General features: G+C 41.7%; 2 protein-coding genes across 3 annotated transcripts; both read right to left on the reverse strand.

The window, feature by feature from the left end:
• Nucleotides 1–789: 789 nt before the first annotated feature.
• On the reverse strand, nt 790–15,940 carry LOC115050708 (four and a half LIM domains protein 3-like). Its single transcript, XM_029513702.1, has 6 exons — nt 15,714–15,940; nt 6,136–6,315; nt 4,157–4,331; nt 3,233–3,402; nt 2,674–2,860; nt 790–1,434 (listed from the first exon to the last, which is right to left on the reverse strand). The coding sequence occupies exons 2-6, from the start codon at nt 6,289–6,291 to the stop codon at nt 1,283–1,285; spliced, it is 840 nt and encodes a 279-aa protein (XP_029369562.1). The 5' UTR covers nt 6,292–6,315; nt 15,714–15,940; the 3' UTR covers nt 790–1,282.
• A 1,836-nt stretch (nt 15,941–17,776) lies between these two features.
• On the reverse strand, nt 17,777–22,191 carry LOC115050630 (ras-related GTP-binding protein C-like). Of its 2 annotated transcripts, none has more exons than XM_029513562.1 (7): nt 21,285–22,191; nt 20,422–20,523; nt 20,117–20,316; nt 19,679–19,793; nt 19,460–19,602; nt 19,224–19,372; nt 17,777–18,685 (listed from the first exon to the last, which is right to left on the reverse strand). In XM_029513562.1, exons 1-7 carry the CDS (start codon nt 21,453–21,455, stop codon nt 18,528–18,530), a joined length of 1,038 nt encoding a protein of 345 aa, XP_029369422.1. In that variant the 5' UTR covers nt 21,456–22,191; the 3' UTR covers nt 17,777–18,527. The 2 variants fall into 2 exon arrangements, with proteins under 2 accessions (XP_029369422.1, XP_029369421.1); XM_029513561.1 differs by having other exon boundaries at nt 20,422–20,625; nt 21,285–21,843.
• Nucleotides 22,192–22,194: the final 3 nt, after the last annotated feature.

Here is a 22,194-nt window from a genome sequence, read left to right on the forward strand (position 1 = left end):
TGTGATAATATTCTCAAAGTCAGCGAAGCTCATTAAGCCTTTCTGGATTTGTTGAGGTGGAGTGAGCCGAAGTAAGCCCAACTCTGTGTTTTTAAACTGTATTTCTGTCAAATTAAAAATACTTTCTGGCCCTATAAAAGATAAAAACAACCAGGTACAGCTGTAAATCCAAAGAGCTTGACCTTTTAAACCCTTGTCTCTAAACCACATCGTCTTGTCAGCTGGTCCCTCCGGCTGACATGGATACTCGCCTGGCACAGCCTCTGTATAAACACAATCAGCGCAGATCAGTACCAGGAGCCTGAACTGTAAATATTTAGGCAGATTATGTAAATTATGTGAAGGGAAAGTCTTCATGGGATTTTTTTTTTTGTCAATGAGAATATCGAGGGTCTACTTTCAGTTTTTTTTTTTTAGTCCTATATGAAATGTATTTTACACTTTGAAGACGCTCCTGTTTGATAAGCACTAAAGGAGTAATTCACCATATCAGGAAATAGAATTTTTCTTGTTGTTAAAGCAGCAGAAAGCCTGGATTCAGACACACATAGTATGAATGACACGCTGTGGTTTTGTTTGTGCTTATTGCCCCTGGCTGCTACATGACTCCTGTGAAACCACCAGCTGCTGATTTGGCTCTGTGTCCAAATTGTGCACAAATTTGTTGCTTTACAACAACAAACACGAGTTTTTTGTTGTACTCCCTGGAATTACAATCGCTGCTGTAATAATTTTGATGTAAAATATTCAGTTCGTAGAGAAAAAAATGAATTCAGTTCTACACAATCCTTTGTTTTATGGCATTTATTATTGCATGTACACCAGTGACAGTCGATGTAAGCGGCGAAGAAACTTTGGCCAAAGTTGAATAAGCTTACGTACAATTGACAAGAAAGCAAGGGAGTTTCAGATATTGGGATACTTCTTTTTAAAAAGTCCAATGACGTTACAATTTTAATTGTTCTTCAAGATATTTGGCTATTTCCTTCAGGAATAAACAAAAGGCTTAATTTAGAGCTATGTATAGTTTGAATTTCTAATCAATTCTTTGATGTGTACTTTAAAAGGTCCCACAGGACATTTCTGCAGAATTTATACCAACAGTTCAACGTGCTAAAGGCTGATAGGAGTTCTGACTTGTGAATACTGAGCTTGGTTTCAGCTGGAGACTGTGGCTGAATTAGTGTTACTGTGCAAAGCTGAGGTGTGACAGTTTCTCTGCCGGCGACAGCAATGTCGTTTGACACTTTGCCGTTTTTGGGTGCGGGCGGGGTCAGCGGGGTCAATCTTCGCTGTTGCAGTCTGTACACAGGATCAGGTCACGGTCGGGGAAGAAGCCGGAGCCCACCAGTGACACGGAGCAGCGGGAGCACTTGAAGCAGGGCTGGTGCCACTGACGCTCCTCAAAAGAAACATACTTTCCGTCTCCAAACCCTGCGAGAGCGACATACAGCATGAGGGCAATTAATGAAGGAATGTTTTACTGAGGGTGGGCAATGGAGTGTAATAACAGCCTCGCAACATTCAGGAAATACCGTAAATGAATTCCAGATAACATCGAGATTTGGCAGGAATAATAAGAACACACTGAGCTGTGTGTACCTGCTGGGGTTCTGGTTCAGAGCTGTGGTCGAATGAATTTTAGTTTCTTTTTTCACACTAGAAAGCCAGAGTTAACAATAAAGTGTTGGGCTTGCAGTGCCGCACTGTCTCTTGTTGAATTTCCCTTTTTTTAAATCCAACAGGTCTGTAATTTGAGTTGTTGTCAGTATAAACTGAAATGGCCCCCGTCCAGACAAGAAGTTGGTAAAAGTATATATATTTTTGAATAACAACAAAGACAAAGACAAATATCAGCTGTATTTGTAGCTTCTCTCGTTTTTTATGGAGCTTTACAGCGAGTCAGAAAGATTCACTTCTCATGCTAAGATAGTGCTGCTTTCTACTGCAGCTGTTTTCGGTTAAAAATCTTTAATACCTCACCTGCTGAGCACCAAACCGCAGACAAACACAGTTACAGGCCAGCTGGTGGAGCATTTATCAGCTAAGGAGATGGATATTTCCAAAGATAGAGCTTAAAGAGAGACTGCTGGGTTTCAAATTTATCAAATGCCAAGAAACATTACTCTAAATGAAAGCTAATGTTGCCCTGTAACCACTGCATGGTGGAATAAACCACCAAACATCTCAACTTAAAGGATGATGCTACCTCAGTGTTACGCACTTCATTCCTTCCAAAAGGCGGAATAACATCAGCTGCTGCAGGTTTTAAATTCCTTTTTGTTAGGATAGTATTTACGATCTGCATTTCAGCCGCTCTGGCCAAACTTTTGTATCGACATCTCAGTATGGGAGCTGTCAGCTGAATATTTTCTACAGCTGTTGCTGCACAAACTGCATTCAAAGGATGTTTAACAGTGTTGCTGCAATTGTGAAGGCCTTTCTTTGGATTGTAGGAAAATAAAAACACAACACAAAGATGTTTCATGCAATTTCAAACCGGAGTCACCCGACTGCCTAAACTTGTTCGCTACAGATCTTCACTTCATTTTAACCTTTAGTTGTTGTAGTTGATTAAGACAAACAGGAGTAACGATGAGTGACAAAAACCCAGACTGAGATCACAAATATTGCATTTGTGTTTCTCCTGGTGATCCAGACTGCCGTACTGACCTGTGATGGCCGTGTTGCAGCCGGTACACTTTTTGGCGTAGAGGCTGCTGAAACACTTGATGCAGTACGGACTCTCTCCCTGTGAGGTGAAGGGTTGACCTGCCAGCTGAACTGTGCAGCCGGTGCAGAAAAAACACTCTTTGTGCCAGATCTGGTCCTTGTAGGTCACCCCACCTTTAGTGAGAGCCTGCGGGACGCAAACACAAGCTGTCTATAGAAAATGTGCCAAGTTAAGTCCCTGATTTCTTTGCTTCTGGCCACTGTGTGGTCTCTCGTGTCTTCATATTTGGGTTTTCTGCTTTTTATGAAATGTCTATGTTGTGATTTGACTCCTAGATGTTTAAAACAAGTTAAATTTAATTTACTGATTTAATGTGGTACATGAAATACCAACAAAAAAAAATACCAACCCTTAAAATCATATTTAGATATAAATACATAAATATAAGTCTTCCAGCGATGTTTAATGATTGCCTAAACGTGTCCTTTTACTCTAGAAATCATTTAATAAATGATGAATTATAGTAATGAAAACCAGCCACATTGAGGCCTGGTTCACCTTTTTGCAGTGGCTGCAGCGAGGAGCGAACCGGCCCTCATAGCACGGCACACAGTAGTAGTTGTTCTGGTCTGGGATGAAGGCCTCGGAACCGATCGGCTTCTCGCAGCCGTGGCACACAAAACAGTCCTCGTGCCAGGCGGAGCCGCCGTACTCCAACATCCGTGATCCTGTCAGGGAGACAGAGAGGAGATGAGGGAAAAGATGGCGGGTTGGATGTTTCCTTTGATCGGTGCCCTGCTGTGCTGTAACTGTAAGAATCTGATGGCGATCATTCAGTGTGACGGCTAAACTTGTTTGTACAGAGGCCTCCGGCATCCTACAGCCACCTCAGGTTACCTCCCATCAATTCCATCTGACAAGCCGCAACAAAGATGTGATCTACCTGACAAACACTGCTGCACAGCATCTGAACAATAGTTTTTCAGCCAGCGTTCAGGCGACTCCCATAAGTCTGCAAAACACACGGCTCAGTGGAGGTTCGGAGAAGTCGGATAGCAGCCATGCTTATAAAATTGGATGTCATATCATTTAACCACTGGACTAGTTTTACAACTTCTGGCACCTGAGATGAAGACCAAAAGCATGACCATGATGGTGTTTTGAACTTGAACTTGGCTGCCCTTTAGCGGGGGAGGAGAGCGGCTTTCAAAGGCATCCCAGGCGGAACAGAAACTGAGGAAAATAAATGCTCAGTTCAGAACAGAACTGGTGAGTTATAATAATCCCACACTACCCACAAGCCCGAGTAATGTTCAGTCATCCGACACCACTGCTGTGCTCGTGTCGTCACAGCGGCCGGACCTGAAGACTGCTGGGAGAAATTTTCACCAGAGCGAGAAAACAATCATTCTGTCACATCTAAGCTGTCACGCCTGATTCAGGGCGGGAACCTCCTGATGGCTCGGCCTTTCTCGTCTCTACCTGGCATGACCGTCTTGTCGCAGGCGACGCACTTGGAGGAGAACTCGTTGCAGAAGCAGTCGCTGCACACCAGCGCGTCCTCCTGGCTGGTGAAAGGCTCGTCTGCCAGAGATCGGTCGCAGCGGAAACAGCGAAAGCAATGCTCGTGGTAATGTCTGTTCTCGTAGAAGAGCTCCTGGAGGAAGAGGACAGGGAGTGTCAGGCCGAGCATCTGTTGCAAAATATGTCAAGGTTCAAGTGCATCCAAACCAGAAAGACACATTTCCCCTCATGGTATAAAGTCATTGTTAGGATTTTTGCTAAAAGGAGGTTCAGATTCCAGTCAAGATATGAAAATCTGTAACCACACACATCTGAAAGACGAGATGAAACAAGAGCAGGCAAAATAACAAAGGAAACATACAGACAGATTAACTAGACGGGTTAATGTAATAAAATTCGGGGCTTCTTCATTTAAAGCCGCTCCAGTTTGAACTGAAAGTTGGATTCACGAGTCGCAGTTTATGACCGTCATCGCTGAGCCAACTCGACAAATTTTACTACTTGGATTTCATCATTATCTCTGTCGGCATCAGCAGAAACGTCGGCGATCCAAAGTGCTGAAAGATTTCACATATGCTGCGGTAATTACTGATCAAATGTGTGGAAGTCCACACATAGAAATCGACAGCTGCTGCTTGTTTTAAGAAGATTTATTTAAACCTATAGTGCCCAGCTGGGGACGGCCGTTACTGAGCCGTTTTTAAATGAAATATAATATATTTCTTAGTGTTTTTCACAGATGTGGCTTCAATTGGACCGATGGGTTTAGAGTTGAGTGTCACAGAGAGGGTAAAGAAGATGGGGAGCATTTAAAGGCCAATAGCTTTTATTCCTATTATTGTGTATTCACGGTCGGTTTTGGAGCCCTTGGAGGATTTCTTTGACAATAGGAAACGCAACTCTGCTTTATTCAAAACCCCAAAACTGAAAGTTAATGAAAACACAGGCTGTGTTATTGTTCCTCACAGGAAGAGTCTATTTGCTGCCCCCCATCTGCTCGGAGGTCAGATGTCCCGGTCAGCTGCAGGATTCAGTTTCCCACACAAAGACGCTCCAGAGCTTTGGATGTTTGCCGACATGAGTTCAAACCCAAAGTTTTCCTGCTGCTGTGCAAAACGTCAAATCTTTCATTTTCTTCAATTAGAATAACTCAGATTGGGATTTTTCTGCTTGTGCTCCAGTTCATCTACAGTTTAACCACGCGTCGTGATAAAGGTTCCCATTGAACTCATTTTTGAGGAATTAGTCGAACAGAGTAAAAGACACAACCGTCTGAGAGGGGAGAGGACGGGTCGTGACGTCTTCTGCGGAGGAGGGATGTCCAAAGAAGGCAGTAACATAATTCACTGCCAGAGACTCCCTAATTCACAGGACTTTGGTCGTCCTGCAGCGTCAGTGTTTTTCATTTTCACTCACTAAGGCTTTGAATTAAACTCGAGGGGATTACACACTTTTCTGTAGCAGACGGAAAAATCTGTGGAAGAAGTAAAAAAAAAAATACTAGAAACCGCCATTATGTAACTTCTAGATGCTTGTTATGTGATACTATCACATATGATTTGATTCATATCGTGATGCATTAATATCTAATAATAATTAATATTAGAGCTCAGACAATCAGTGACTGACATAATATGAATAATCAACCATTTTCATGATGAATTCATCCTAATTATACAAAACAGTATGGCTTCAGCCACAGACTGAAAAGAGAAACTAATGCTACACTCTACCTAATGATTGTTTTGAAGTGTATGGGAAAATGTCCCTACTTCTCTGTTGGATTATTAGCTCAGTAAACATTTTCCTAAATAGTTTATGGTTTCAAGTTTTCTTCAATAAAACACAGTGTTAATTTTTTTTAACGACGGTCCCGTTGACAGGAAAATGGACAACAAAAGGGATGAATTTATGAATTTGTCACACAGCTGGCTTACCTTGGCATTGTGACTGATGATTTCTTTACATCCCTGGCAGGTGTTGGCATGCAGACGGTCGTAGCAGGGGATGCAGTGAGGGTTGTCCTCCACCTGGATGTATTTGCGTCCGTAAAGGGACTCGTTGCAGTTTTTGCAGTCGAATCGGTCGCTCATAGTGTCTTCTTTCACGCTGATCGTCTGAGAAAAAAGGTTTAAACTTCAGTATCAGCAAGAAGACAGCAGGAAGGAGGAGGAGGAGGAGGGGAGTGAGATTAACTGGACAGAAGAGAGAAAGAGACTTTTACAGATGGGAAATAAGCTTTTTATCTATCGGGACTCAAAAAGGTTTCACATAGCAGGTAAAGAAGCTCCTTCATGACTTTAAACACTCAGTCTGACTTACAATAAAAAAAAAGATTGATCAAATGTCATTTTTATGTTGGATTCGTGTTAAACTCTTGTTCTTAGGTACTGAACTAGAACCTCTGCCATAAAATATATCAAAGTTAAGGTGTTTTTATGGACTCAGAAACTGAGTTTGTTTTGTTTTTGTTTAACCAGGACCAGTGAGAGAAAAAGGTATAAATGCGCTGAGTGGAGTTGATCTTTTAGGTAACAGCTTTGGCCTGGTGTTCAATAAAAAAAAAGACTGCTGTCAGTAATTACGCCGAGGGAACGGATGTTTTACGGAGGGAGATTGGGATTATTGATGGTGGCTTTTGGCGAGGGATTTGGGAAGGGTGCGGATAATCTTGGCTTTAGCACAGTTTAGTTTGAGAGAGTCGATGAGGTAGTCGGTCAGGGTGGAGTTCGCTGCAGCGACGATGGATTTACAGCTGGATGTCATTGTGTAACAGCGGAGAGTGTGACGACAGATGATGTTGTCTCGGGGGGAACATGCCGAGAGCGTAGACAGGCTGTAAAAATGGATCATCGCATCAGGGCTGAAAAATTAAACCAGCGTTGAAGAGTCTTGAACCTGCAAAGAAACTTGAAGTCTATGGGAACATGGCCCTCCTCCTCACTTGATTTATTACCTCGGTAAACATTTTCCCAATGGGTTCACAACCTCAGTCTCTACTTTATAGTCTTCTTCAATAAAACCTGATTTTAATTTAGATAATCAAAGTTTAGAGGGAAACAGGCCTTAAATAGGGGGATGCATAAAGATGTGGCTACTGTGTGACTGACAGATTGTAGGAGGTCAGATTTAAATCTCAGGCCTCCTCGGCAACATCTTCTCCTCCAAAATAATGTTTCATCTGGTTTCAAGGAGTCAAGGGAGGATTTATGAGCAGAGGGAGTATTGTTGAGGCTTTTAAAAATGGTGCATCCACCTGATAGAATCAGTTATTTAAAGCTATAGTTGGAGAAATATCAGAATGAAAGGCACCACAGTGCAGTTAAATGTCCCAGATTAATTTTTTTACACTGCATCGTAAAAAGAAGTACTGTAATGATAAAACTGCTCCTCACGTTTCATCATCGCTCACTAACCTCTTCCTCCATCTCATTCTGGTACAAAACCCCCTGCAGCAGTTTGGCTTTGAGAAAGGACAACCAAACCATATTAACTGTTGGGAGCTGAACTGAAACAGTGTTGTCAGTTTCAAAGGCTCTCGGGGGCGTTTTGATCTGTGTTGGCTTGTGTCTAAAGGGAAATTCATTCATCTTGTTTACTTCTTTTGTGCAGAACTTTCTCATGAATCCATTATTTCCTTTGCTGTTCAAAACAAGAAAACCCAACTTGTAATGTCATCAAGATGTGCTCAGTTTTGCTGCGACTTAAACTTCTTATATGTAATTAAATTACTGTGATCTTATCAACTGAAGCAGTCGTGAAACTTTTTTGAGTCAAAGTCACTCAGGCCTCCTTTTATTTTAAAAGAAAAACACGAGCTTTTGCTTCTGAATCAAACTCACTTACTGCTGCCGATTTATTTCCTAGAACGAGCAGTTTGTCTTTAAAAAAAACTGAATCTGAAATGTAAACAAATACAATATTTCCCAAGACACTTTTTCAATTTCAGCTGCAATGCCTCTTTGTCCTGTTTTTAACTGGCCCACATTTTCTCATAACAGTCTTTTAACGGGATCAATTACGTCCCAAAGCTCAACTGACTCATTATGAGGCTTTTTATGTCTTGCGTGCCTGTATGTTTCACACAACACAATCCCACGGGGGGACATCTCCTAACATCAACTCTAAAATGTCCCTCATGTCCTCTTTATCGACCTTGAAGATGGTGTGTAAATATTCCTACTAGTTCTGAGAGTGAGGATGAGGAGGGGATCTGAAATCCTGACTTAAATCCAAATTATATTTCTTACTCATGTGGTGACAGATATTTTGGAGACTGCAACTGGAAACCACATGCGAGCAAAGTGAGATATAAAAAGCACAACTGACACAACTAATGATATTTTTCTGGAAATTGATTGTTGTGATTGAAAACAAAGGAGTTGACGTGTCCAGTTTGAAACAGGCCTAAATTTGCACAGTTTGTTTATACAACTTGTCTCAACAGTCGGTAACTACAGTACACGTCGCTGCTTCACACAGAGATATAGTCGCTCAAGTTGTGTTGAGAGAAAACATTTTTGAAACAGAAATGTGAAGAAACTACATTCATCTTGGGTGGATGAAATTCATAGTAGATGGTAAAATATAGTGAGCTGCCAGATGAATTATAACTTAAAAAAAAAAAAAAAAAAATTGCCCATGGGTGCACATGCCCCCTCTGATGCCCCACTGGCTCACGGGCCCCGGGCAGAAGGCTCTACATACAACTATAAGGAGACACATAAGCACCACAAAGTGACACAAAACAACCGAAGACAGATAGTGCACAACCACAAATTGATGCAAAATGACAACAAAGAGACACAACACAGCCACACCTCCAGGAAGGACAGGTGGAAATAAGACGTGGCACATAGACAACGACATCCTCGTTACTCCTGAAGACAGCGAGGCCCTAACTGGGCGAGGAAATGATGTGTGGGAGGTTAAAATCCCTCCTGTGGAACAGTTACGACATGGCAGGGCTGAAAACTGAATACGGTGGTGGGTGTATGTTCATGCTCAGGACAGCAATGTCTGGATTACATCTACAAAGATGGACACTTTAAATATTTCACTTGGAGACAGTTGTTGTTTATAACGTCCCCCTCCTCCTTATTTTGGACTCTGACATGTTGCTACAATGTCAAGAAGAGGAGGTTTGTTCAACTTGGAGCCGCTGAGAAACCTTTCTGGTTTTGAAATCTCCCAGAGGGACCGAGGAATGAGGCGATACCCTCCCACCAAGCGGCAGAGGAGGACGTCATCCGCTTCGCTGAGATGACAAGAACTCTGTGCAAGCCAAATGATGCCCACTCGTTTTTTCTCAGAGAAGTTCTGAGTGTAGTTTGTAGTGGTGCTGGCCAGATTCCAAACACGGACCATGACGAAGGCTTCTCGCGCCATAAAGCTGGTTTTTAAAGGTACCAGAACCTCCAAGCATTACAGTATGCATCTGCTCTGTCATCTTTGAGGAGCAGTTTACATTCCTCATGTCTGACTGCTATCAAACATTTTGTTTCTAATAACCAATGATGCAGTAATTTCAGATAAACATAAGGGGGATAAACAACGTCTGCTCTCAGTCACATCCTAAAGCCGACGCCAGAAGTCCAAACTCCCTCTCCTCCGGGACTCGGGCAACTTTTTCTCCCAACGCCATGTTAATCGTGGAACCGAGGACATCCCTCCCTGCAGATAACGGCGCTGCGTCCTCTTCCAGGGGATCAACACATCATGGAGGAAAACCAAACAGAGACAAAACATTGCATCCCCCGTCTGTTCTCTGTCAGACTGCTGTCTGAACGGGGAAATCAGCCCAACTTCCCTCCTCGAATGTCTTAAGAGGTTCGGTTTCTATTCTTGTCCATCCACGTCCATGGTGGCAGAACAATGGTTTTCCTTCCGGACATAGTCTCCTCAGTTTTGTTCTTTATGTTTCTCTTCCTGAGCCACAACATCTGCAAACACATTCTGCGGTTCGCAGCTGTCTGCTTTCATCCAACTCTCCTCTGGGCATCTTATGGAGAATTCTTACAGGACCGGTGCCAAAGCAGAACAGCATTGAATGAAAATCCAGTATTTTGTGGTCCCCACAGGACAGCCCGTTATTATTTTATAGTCAGCAGCACAATACAAATATTATTAAGACCCATAAACAGTTGAGTGAAAACTGAGTCAAGTACAAACTGTGAGTCAGCTGCATTACAAATTTGACGACGTTATTTAAGATAGATTCACTCTTGAGTGACAAGTCTGGAAAAGTTATTCAGTTCAACTCTGGTGAAATTCAGACTGCTGACCGATAACGAGCCTTCTTGTCAGCGCCGAATAACACGATTCAGATGTAATGTCGCACTTTTTATCTTCATCCGTCCACCAGTGAAGCTGCTGTCCTTTTAAGGCGACAGATGAACACCAAACGCCGTTTCTCATCTACACACGCTGTAATATCAGCTGTCCGGCACAGTTCACTGGCAGCCAGCGCCTGGTTCAGGAGGCGACCCCGCTCCTCTACAGGTGTCGCCTTGGACCACACCCAGGAATACCCCGTTCTCCTCCTCGCCACTGGACGTTAAACCAAACACCCATCCATCCTCTCTAAGTACTCTCTCTCTTTCTCTCTCTAGTAGCACAGCTGCTGAAACTATTTAAGCCCACAATTCACCTTGATGAGCGCACATTCTTCACTGATACACTGTCTGTCCCGGTGAGAGATTTACCGCACCCACTTGGCTGCAGGCGCTTTGTAGTGGCAGCCAAATGGCAACTGTCTCGCAGGAATCGAGCCTCCTGTCTCATGTCCCTTCATGGCTCGCTGCTGTTGTTTCACTCCTCAACAACCTGACAGTTTCTTACGGCCTGAGCCAGGAACTCTGCAAGCCATCAGTGCTCTGCTGGGTGTTAGAGTTTATTTTCCCCCGAAGAGGAATTTAGAGCTGTGTGTGAGGTTTACAAACCAGATTATTCCATGATGAAAACCACTGTCACTTGTGGTGAAACACAGAGGGACAAATAAATGTTGGTAAATCTGTCACAAGCTATTCATTCATTCCTCGGCGCCTTTTTTTTTTTGTGTTGTTTTTACTGCTTTAGAAGTTCATCTATGCTAATACTCTCGAAATGACTCCTTTCCCCTTCTCAGCTGCAGCGCTTCTATGACGGATAACAGAAATTCCAAAAGTGGAAAGAAATCTGATGAGCGACAGCCTCAGTGTTAACATCACCAACGAGAGCATTTTTGGATAGGGACAGTCACGGTGGTAAAATCATTCCTTCATCAGGACACAAAGTCACACAGCACGATTAAAAGTCGTAAGCATCCGATGTGTCAGGGCCGTACTGTGGCACGAATGTCACAGCTCCTCGCTTTTGTCCTGTAACAGCCACAGACCGCGAGTGTTTTTAATTAAAACGAGGAGACGTGTAACAAAGTTGGGTTTTAATTACCGCCCCACTTCACCGGTTACTCCCCTTGAAATGGGTGAGGCTGCTTTAATGGCTTCCATTGCTCAGAACAGTCCCCATATTGTGTGACTCCTGAGTTACACAACCTGGATTTGGGGAGGTGAATGAGAATATTGATGTCGGCACAATAGTGGATGTGGAAAGTGCCCTGCAGCACTGAGGGAAAGTGACACCCTCCTGGTCGCAGCTATAAACTGTAACTGAAAAAAGGAAAAACAAGGCCGGTCTCTTCAGGCCGTCAGATGACTGCGCTCTCTTTCAACCCCTGCACAAAGACGCTCAATGTGGTGTGGTTTCCTGCAGATCACAAGGCAAATTCAGGCTGCACGCACAACAAATCAAAACAAACACACATTGTGCATTTTGTTGTCTCTGATTAAAGCGCTCACCACGACAAATTACTCCCTCCTGTTTTAAACACCGATGGTATTTTTAGACACCGAGCTGGCAGAACTCGAACATCAGTCTTGGTCAGTTTGGTGAGATGGATTCAACTGTGCTGTTCAGGCGATAATTCAAAAATATGATTTTTCCACTCTGAAATCTGCTGAACTAATACAATGATCACAATCACCAGATAGAAATTACACATTACACCGATTACATTCGTTTGGATTTGTTTTAGAAAACTTCCTGCAGGTCGCAAAGCTGCGCACACATTAAAAATGAAACACGCACACACGTTTTGTTCCAGATCTCATTAAGATAAACGGAGATTATAATCTGAGACACTAATTTGACAGAGCTGTAACATATCATTAGTTTTTAAATGGAAAAACTGATGTATTTTAGGCCAGCTTTGGTTTTTACAGCCATTCTTTTATGCTGAATTCCACTGAGGCCGTTACACGATCAGTGCCATTGGGTATTAATGACACATGACCTGTCACACTAAGATCATAACATTAGGAAATAAAGTACCTTTTTGCAGACAGATTACGTGTCTGGATTTGTTTTATGAGCCTCCAGCTGGCTGTTTGTTTACTCTGTGAAACAATGGCGTCTCCAGCTGCACTCTTACCTCTGCTGCTGTCGTCTGAGCTGACAAACAGCTTTAAAAAAGAAAGAAAGAAAGGTCGCCCCCATCACCACCATGCCCAGATTTCTTCACCCAGTTATCTGAAACTGGACTGTCAGGATTACTGCTCAGGTTCTCAGTTGGACCATTTCATAGCGTCGCCCAATTCTGTTTCATCCGTCTGTCGTCTCCTGATTATTTTCTATGTGTGTAGAAAGAACAACTTCGTCTTTGTACGAAGCATGAATTTCAAACTAAACATGTGACTATCCATTTGTCACTGGAAACTTTACCAGTCGTCGGAAAAAGAAGAGACTTTAAGGCGAGGTCCACTACTGTTTTCTTCCTCAGAAAGCGGTCGTGGATTTTATCCAGTTGTCATCACATGATCTACAGTAAATATGGAAACTTAGTCACATAAAAACAGAAGAGCGAGAAGCTGCTGAAAGATCCAGTTTAAAATAAGCGAACCTTTAAGTGAAGTCAATGTTTGGTCTTGGAAACGAGAGTCTCTGCTGAGATGAAGGAATTTTCAACACTCCCTTTTTCGTGCTGTTAAAATTTCCACTATGATTTTACCAATCACACAATAATGGTCGCATTAACAAACAGTTATATGACTAACACACTCATCTTTGGCAAATACAACTAAACAGCACTTAAGTAAAGCTACGGGACAAATGAGAGCTGTGAGCAGATTACGGTGCTTGAAGGAAAGTCAGTTTGAATCATGAGGATTCACCCTCTGGGGACCATGAATTTCATTACCACGCATCAGGCTGGACCAAAGTGGTCGGCCAACTTTTCCATTAAGGGCCAAACCACTAGCTTAGCTAAAAAATATTTACATATTTTTTAAATGTGTCTGCTCATAATGGAGAAAAGACAAAAATAGTGAGAATATTGAAAAAGTTTAAAGTGAAGACCGACGTAAAATAAAGCATCTTTGGTTCCTCGCACTGACCCGTGCAAATAAACATTCAGCCTGAACCTGAATACTAACATCTATTATCCAGGACAAACACACAAGTAAACATATTTTCTCCTCAGCATCCAGCCGGCAGCTGTCCAGCTCTCGTCCTGGTGTCAAGTGTTTATTTTCTGAGTAAGAGCTGGGCCTGCTGTCTCTGTTTTGTGTTTGCTGCTGCATTTATTTGTCTTTGCATCAGCGCGTTAAAGAAGCTTCACCTCGAACTGGAGTGGAAACCGGCTGCAGCTGGTTATTTTAGCTTGGCATAAAGACTGGGAACAGGGGGACACAGCGAGATGTCCAAAGGTAATGAAACATGCTTTCTAGCGTCTCTTCAACTCACCGATTCATAAAACTGTTTAATCCACAGCTGGTGGAGACCAAAATCAGAGCTGAAAGGGAACAATGATTGGACTTGTATTCATCAAGTGGACAGAAACCTCTTTCTTCAATGTTTGAGTTCAACTTAAAAGGTGAGGGAAATGCTGTGAAGTTGTTTTGAAAGCGCCCAAAAATCACTTAAAAAGACACGTGTTAGTTAAACGTTTGTCAAATTTAGTTATGTTATGTGTTAGCTTCACATTAAAGCAGTAAAAACAGTGTCTACCGCTTTCTTTGACTCTCAGCGAGGAAATGGATCAATCTACCTCCTAATTTGTCAAACTTCAAGTCTTCCCATGCTGTGCAGCCGGAATGGGAAATGGAAAAGACAATGATATGAGTGAGACTGACTCATGAGACTCAAATGTCCCGGACAGGCAGTCAGTCGTTTAATGAATCCAAAATCATCATCCTGTTACTGTTTCATTTGTCTCTGGCTTGTCTCCAGTGATTGTACACAGGCCCAACCTTCGCCCAGCGCAAGAATTTCAGAGGAATGCGACTTCGGTCAAAACGTGGCAAAACTGTGTGGTTTCAACATAAGAAGAAGAAGAAAAAGAAGAAAAGATTCTTCCGTCCTCTGTTTTCTAAACTTAGACAGAAGTCAGAAATTCCTGCCTGTGTCAAACAAAAAAATAACGCAAACGCACTTACATTCACGAAAACAGGCAGAGTGGAGTTGTTTCAATGAATGTATTGATTTCACCCAAATGCATTGGAACATTGTGTTGGTTAAGGGGATGGTGTGTGTGGTGATGGAAACTATGAGCGGTGCTGGATGGGTGGGTGGTTGGGAGTCTTTTTTTTGGGGGGGGGCTGCTGAGTCTCCGGAACAAAATTTGTAATCTCTAGACATGACATCACTTTAAACCAATGAGACTGAGTGGCTTCGTAACGTAAAAGGACCTGTGTGAAACATGTTGAGCTTTATTTTGTGTTTTCGCCCTCAAGCCATCATGTCGCCTGCAACTGAGCCGATTAAGGGCCTCAAAGGTCTCCTTGTTCCTTTTCTCATAAATCTGACTTCAGAAATGAGTCTGCAGCCATCACCCACAGTATCAGTGACTCCCTCCGGCCCCCCCAGCCCCCAATAACATCCACTATTTCCTCTGACTAAAGACAGAACATCCTCTCTGGTGCATCCTGGACGTCGGGGGTCAAGTATTTGGTGAACAAATATGCACTCCTTGCATATTTGCACAGATTATCTTTTCAGTTTTGTCTTCATCAGCGAAATTTTTTTTTTATGGAATGATAAAAGTCACCCAAAGGAAGACATTTTGGGTCGCAAAAATAACATTGGCAGGTGTTCATCTGTTTTGCAAATTTCCCCTCTGAGGGAATAACAAAGGGTTCTCTAAGTTCATCTTTTATGGATAGATGTTAGAAGTGAGTGGTTAAAAGTCTGAGCAGCATGTTTTCACAACCTGGCAACCCAAGAATAAGTGTCATCAATGTCTGAACTGATCAATAAGGCCTAGTCATGTATTAACCCTTAACATCCCTTCATGAAAGGTGCACTATTATAAAGTTGTGTGTGCATGAACAGACTGTTAACATCTATTGGAGGCTACAGTGATTTTGCACCTGCTGAACCTCCGCTGGTCTTTTTAAATCACACTTGGAGCGAACTTGTCATTCAGCTGTCCGTTTCTTCACCATGATCAGCCCCAATGTGTGGAATAAAGTGGACTCACCGCTGCTGGAGACGGACGGCAGCTGACTGCAGCCCTGCAGAGGTGGCAGCTCTCGGTCCTGCTGGATTAAAGGACAGATGGTTAAATCCTCGGCGCACTGCTGAGATCCTGGACCTGACGGATTTCCACTGAATCGGACTCTGGTGCGTAAAACCAAACCGCTGCTCCAAACGCCGCCCCCTTCTCCTCCTCTCCGGCTCCACTCCCTCCTTCACCTTGAGAGGAGTTCAGGCTTAAAGAAGGTAGACTGTGTGTTTCTTGGATGTAACTCAATATTTTAAATACACGGTGGATCCGCTGCTCTCCAGCTGCTGATGTGAACCATTTTATTATCTCTCTAAATGGAAAATCACTATAATAATCTCATAATAGCAGCTGCGGGAGCGTAATGTCACAATTAAAATCATTTAGGGGTTTTATTTTAACTGCCCTGTTTAGCATTTATAGGGAGTATAACACATAATAAATAGCAGCACTATAATTTAGAGGTAGAAAACCAAAAAGAATTCCTCCGCTTTGTTTAAATAATTATATATGTTTAGTTCTATTATTTTTTTTTAAACATGAATCACATACACTCAGCTACAAAGCATTTGTTCACATTATTTATTAACTCTTTATGCAAATAAAATAATGTAAGTGAGTTAAAGCCTCAAGAGGACCTTGTGATGCTAAAAAGATTTTTAAAAATACAATTTGCACAGAAGAAGACGACTTACCGGATTTCTCCAAAGCTTTCTGCTGCATCTTCTGGCTCCCAGTGGTGAAAAGGGCTGAGGCTGTTTTAATGTGAGCTGCATTTATACATCAAATCAACATTTTATTGACAAATATAAAAACACACGATGAAAAACAGCATGTGCATGTTCTCAGAGATGTCCTAGGATGTGATGTTGTGGGTTATAAACTGTTTGTTGCTTGAAATAAATCTCTCCTTTATGGCCCTCCTCAGAGCAGTCACATCCATCACACATGGATAAAGATGCTGACCGGCAGCTTTAAACCCAACACCACTCTTCATATTGTCTTCAACTTTTCAACTGAGGTTTGTTTCTCTGTCATATGAACTTCTCTGAGGTTACAAGCAATATGGAAGGTCTTGAATTTGAAAAAAAAAATCTCAGAGGGCAAGATATCATTTTCCCGCTCGTTGACCTCCATTTTCCACAGTGGTGAGCAGGAGGTCTGGGGACGATTAGAGGCTTCAGCTGTGGCTCCATCCTGCCACCACCCATTAAGCGGTGATGCACAGGATGAGTATGATGTGATGGAGGCGTTCACATCGCATGTGTGGCATTTTTAAGATTATCTGCAAAACTGTTTGATGGACTGTCTGGCATTCCTTCAAGACCTGATGAAAAACTTAACTTTACTTAACTCCTAACATGAATTCTTGCAGACATGAGAGGAGCCTGATACGTCAAATAGTAACATGTAAATTTGCTGCCATCTGCTGCTCAAACAGACTATCTAGGATTTTCATAGAATTTAGATTTAACAGAAATAAAAAGTCAAATACGAATCATCGCAATGTGAGACATGAAATATAGAACTAGGACACCCATTCCCTTTCTATTTGGGAATAAAGGTTTTATTTTTCCCCTCAATGAATATGAAATCTAATCCATAGTTTTAACTTAGTATAATTAAGAATGCACAATATGGAAACAAATAAAAAGATTGTATGAATAAAAACATGAACTGCAAATAGACAGACAATAATTTCTATCATAATTAGATAATATGCAATAACTACGCTGAAAAACCATTTATGGATTTCTTTCCCTTTAACTAGTAATAATCAGCTCTACTAAGTTAATGTTATGTTTGAGTAAAAAAAAAAAGAAAGAAATATTTTATTAAATATTTATGTACAATAATAAAAATAAATCTCCAAGTACCCCCCCCCCACACACCCACCCACACACACACACACACACACACACACACACCACACACACACACACACACACACACACACACACACACACACACACACACACACACACACACACACACACACACACACACACAACCCCACCACCGCTCACATCTAAAAAAGAAAGAAAAAAAAAAAAAAAAGCATAATAAATATTACAAAAAGAATGTGTGAAGTTAATTTGGCTTCAGAGGGTCAGCTGCCAGCAGTTATTCCCAGACTCCACTGAGACCATCACGTCTCCGAGCCCTGTGCTGATCAGCCGAGGCTCTAATGGTGTAACTGGCACAGTCCTGGTCTGAGGAGATCCTGAACAGACCACCAGTCGCTGGTCCTATGACTCATTATCAACAGAAAACTGAAGGACAAACACTCTTCTCCACGCCATTTGTTTTTCATACGGGGGATTAAAGTCACTTTCAGAACTCAGTAATTCAGCTAAAACGAGCAGGAACATAAAAGAAGTTTGCAATGCTTTACAACGTTAAGTACAGTTTGGGAGCGCACAGACTGAGCTCTGTTTGATGACAGGCACTTGAACTTGTACCAAAAGTATCAAGAGTATCAAGATACTTTGGAGTTCTCAGGAAGGAGAAAAAACACATTAATGACGTGTGTTTAGTTTTGTTTTCTACATGTCACATCTAACACTGGACATACATTTCTAAAGAAATCATCTCCTCTTCTCAAACCAGAGCAGAAGAAGCGGGTAGGTCAGATTTGGTCCAACAGTCCGTTTCAGCCCTTGAATTTCCAGAAAGTTCACGCATGTTTATCGTCCTCTGGATTCACACAGTAAGGGAGCAAGTGCAGGACAAGAGGCATGTGTCCTTTTCAAATTACTTCTAAATATATATTAATATTACCTTTTTCCTTTAAACAGCATTTCCATTCAGAGCAGCATATTTTAATCCACTCAGGTTGTTGCTGGACGAGCTCGTCGGTCTCCAGACTGCAGCCTGAGACGAGGCGCCGATTTCAAACACCTCATGGATGGCTTTTCGGAAACAGTGAAAGTTGTACTCTATCAAACCTGTAGAGAGATTGTGGAAGTTGTTTTAGGGGCATTTAATTTCAAGGCTGACTGTAAAATACCAAAGAATTCATTAAGCTTTTGGAGAACAAACACAAAAATTATCATTTTATTTTATGATTTCTATGGTCGCATTGACTCCTACAATAATAATGCTGTTACTCCTGAATATTTCACATTTTAAGGAAGCCAAATTATTTTCTTGGATGTTTATTTGAAATTGTTTGTAATTTTGGGATATTTCAACATTGCTCAGTTGGAGGCTTTATATAATTACACCACACACAGTGGAATTTGTTTTCCAGCCACTTTCGGTGCATTTCAATTGTATAAAATAAACATGAATACTTACTAAGGACATTAGTCATTAAAGTTACATTGTCATTAAAAGGAGGGAAAATGAGAAGGAAAGTTGGCTTAAACACAGTTTTAGTGTGGACATACTATAAATAAAACTGAAGATTCAGACGTTAAAGAGACATCCTGTATAACCAAACCTCAGACCTTTGCTGTTTATAAAAAAAAATTAATTACCCACCTTTCCTCTCAAAGCTCTCCTCTCTGAGGATGCAGACAAGAGCGAGGAACTTTGTGACCTCTTTCAAATAAAGCACGGTAGTGTTGTTGAGCTTGATGATAGCCAAAGACTCCTTGTCATAAGCACAGCCAGTGCTGTCCTCCATTAGTCTGCCGAGAGCGAGAAGCAGCTTTGAACTCTGGATAACAAAAAGGATGTTATCTTTGCCAACACTTGTGCAGTCTAATGCTTCTCACCCATAAATGCAGGAGATGTCAATGACAACATCTATCATGTCACAGCATATCTCATAGGACTGCATGTCGACGGGAGAGCTGTCCGTGGCGATGTAAATCTTGCTGACGACATCAAACAGGAAGGCTTTTTCAATCCCAGAGTGCTGCAAAACACAAAGCAGGCTGATGAGGGAAGGTGAAAATGACGACAGCTAAAGTCCTGAGACTAAAACAACGTACAGATATGAAAATGTTCAACAGGTTCTCCAAAGTGGGCAGCTGAGGGATGAGCTTCTGGACGACTTTGCTGAAGGCTTCAAATATGGAGTGGTCGTAGATACTGGTTAAGTAGAAGCTGAGGAGAGGAAATAGGAGAGGACATAGTTACAGCAGCTGCAAAATGATGCTGTAACCGTGATGCTTTTATACTGAAAGAGATGAAAAGGAAGGAAGCGTAAAAGATCTACAGATTGTGAATCCAGCTTACTTCTCTTTCTGCTGTTTATGTTTCACATCATTTGAAGTCACTGACAATAAACACCAGAATTTAATCTGGACAAAAAGGCTGGGCACACCCAGTTATAAGAAAAATAACTTGGTTTCCAGGAATGATCTGTAGACAAATCCTGCTCCAAGACTTGAAGTATCCGTCCTGTGCAGACATGTCAGACCCCTCACCTGAGATGAAGCTTCTCCAAGCTGGCATCAGCCAGATCATCATTGGCCCTCTGATGAACATCTCTCTGTGTTTCTATCTTGTGATCGTCTGATAGACCGTCCACTTTATGGATAAACACCTCAAAGTTGATGTCTGGATTCACTTTGTAGGCTCTGGATACAGTGAGATGCAAGCGCCCAAGAGCCTCCACATAGTCATCCTAATAATAGCAGAGACACATTAATCACAGGAAACAGGTGGGATGGTAATTTATCTCACACAGGAAGCATTTAAAAACAGAACTGTGAGCTTCACTTCTTCCTACCTGAGCGTCAATGACAAAGATCAAGGCGCCGGTTCCCTTGAAGATCATCTCGCTGTCAAACGTGGGGTCGAAAAAGTCCACCTGTCCAGGAAAGTCCCAGATCTGGAAGTTGACGAAGGAGCTGCTGGAGATGTCGTCCTTGTAGATTTTGTTGGTGCTCTCGAGGAACAAAGTTTCATTGGGTGACATTTTGTGGAATACAACCTAAGAGAAGATGCACAACAAAATAATGTTTAACAATAATAACAACAATATTAATGATAATCTTCATCAGTAACACACAAATTTGTCTTTGGCTTCACATGCTGGTTAAAATACATCTTCACCAAATCCATATGACATAAATCCAAACACAATAAATACAAAAAGGCACAGCATGCTCTGCATAAACAATAAAAGGACATGATACCTGAATAATATTTATGAGTTATTGCACTATTCAGTCTCTACTTCATCACTGCTGTTACTACTTCATGTTTTCAAGTTTCAGTCAATCTTATCACACAAAAGTCACACAAAAAAAGAGTTCAGCCACAAATGATTACAAATATGTGGTTACTTACTTTATTTCTAATACTGATCTGTTTTTGAAGTGAACTAAATATCAACTAAAACCATGACAGACTCAGGACTCGGGTCAAAGACATTACATTGAATTAAATACATACAAAAAGGCACACTTAAAAAACATCACATTACTAAATTACTAAACTTTACTAAACCTTATTAGATCAAGATGAGCTAATTTTCTGTCATGAATTTAAACACAAGATTGTTTGTAAAGTATTTATTCTTGCAACCACAAATCTTTCATTTCCTCATTGAACAAAATATTTAATAACGTATTATTTAAAAACACCAACCTTCTGGATGGATGACTTGCCGCTCCGCCTCAGCCCCATCAGCAGGATCCGAGGCTTCTCCTCCGGGCAGCTGCTCTCCTCCATGTCCGCCTCCTCCCCTCCGTAACCGAAACTTTTGGCGAACGACCCCGCGACGTTATAACTCCCGGCCTCCTCGCACTTCATCGACATCCCGCACTTTATTCCTTTTTTTTTAAAAACTTGTCGGCGTTTTAAAGCTTTAATAAACCAGCGACATGACAAACTTCAGTTGTTGTTGTTGTTGTTGTTTTTGTTGTCGTCGTCGAGCGTGACGACGGCCAGCTAGCATGGCAAGCTAATGAGCTAACAGCTAGCGCGCGGACTTTTACTTCTTTCTCAAAATGCGAAGCGAAACCGAAACGTGTCCAGGTGAGGTTTGAAATGAACGCTAACGGAGACGTGACCAGAGAATAACCGCAGTGTCGCGACAGGTTCGCGAAATTCAAACCAGAAAGAGGAAAAAAGAAGGTTCACTGCAAAGATCGGTCACAAGTTAGACATTTCCGCACACTTCTTGGTTGCCAGGTTTCACTTATTTCACGTTGAACGTTAAAAGTATTCTGTAGCGGTAATCTACTATATGTAAAGTTGTATTGAGTTAATTTAACGGATTTTATAATTAATATTAATATCACTAATTAATAATTCAAATGGCTGGTGTCATTTGAGTAAATAAATTAGCCATGTAAAACTCCTAATTGATGTTCACTACGTAATATACTGGCAACCTTTAGCGATTAACCGGAAGATGCTAAAGAGTTGGATATAACCATTAAAAAAATAATATTTAAAATAAGTAGACTTTAAAATTAAAGTTTAATTATTTTTCAGCGATCTACAAGCTGTTCCAAAACTCAACAAATCGCTTCTTCGATGGATGAACGGAATC

This window comes from Echeneis naucrates, chromosome 11, assembly GCF_900963305.1.
Source record: "Echeneis naucrates chromosome 11, fEcheNa1.1, whole genome shotgun sequence".
Lineage (NCBI taxonomy): Eukaryota > Metazoa > Chordata > Actinopteri > Carangiformes > Echeneidae > Echeneis > Echeneis naucrates.

Coding starts and splice junctions, on each gene's coding strand:
- LOC115050630 (XM_029513561.1), bottom strand. CDS start 21,455: ATGTCGATGAAGTGCGAGGAGGCCGGGAGTTATAACGTCGCGGGGTCG. Junction 20,626..21,284: donor GCAAGTCATCCATCCAGAAG/GTTGGTGTTTTT, acceptor ATCTTCTCTTAG/GTTGTATTCCACAAAATGTC. Junction 20,317..20,421: donor TCTTTGTCATTGACGCTCAG/GTAGGAAGAAGT, acceptor TGCTATTATTAG/GATGACTATGTGGAGGCTCT.
- LOC115050708 (XM_029513702.1), bottom strand. CDS start 6,291: ATGAGCGACCGATTCGACTGCAAAAACTGCAACGAGTCCCTTTACGGA. Junction 2,861..3,232: donor GCTGCAGCCACTGCAAAAAG/GTGAACCAGGCC, acceptor TGCGTCCCGCAG/GCTCTCACTAAAGGTGGGGT. Junction 1,435..2,673: donor CTGCAACACGGCCATCACAG/GTCAGTACGGCA, acceptor TCGCTCTCGCAG/GGTTTGGAGACGGAAAGTAT.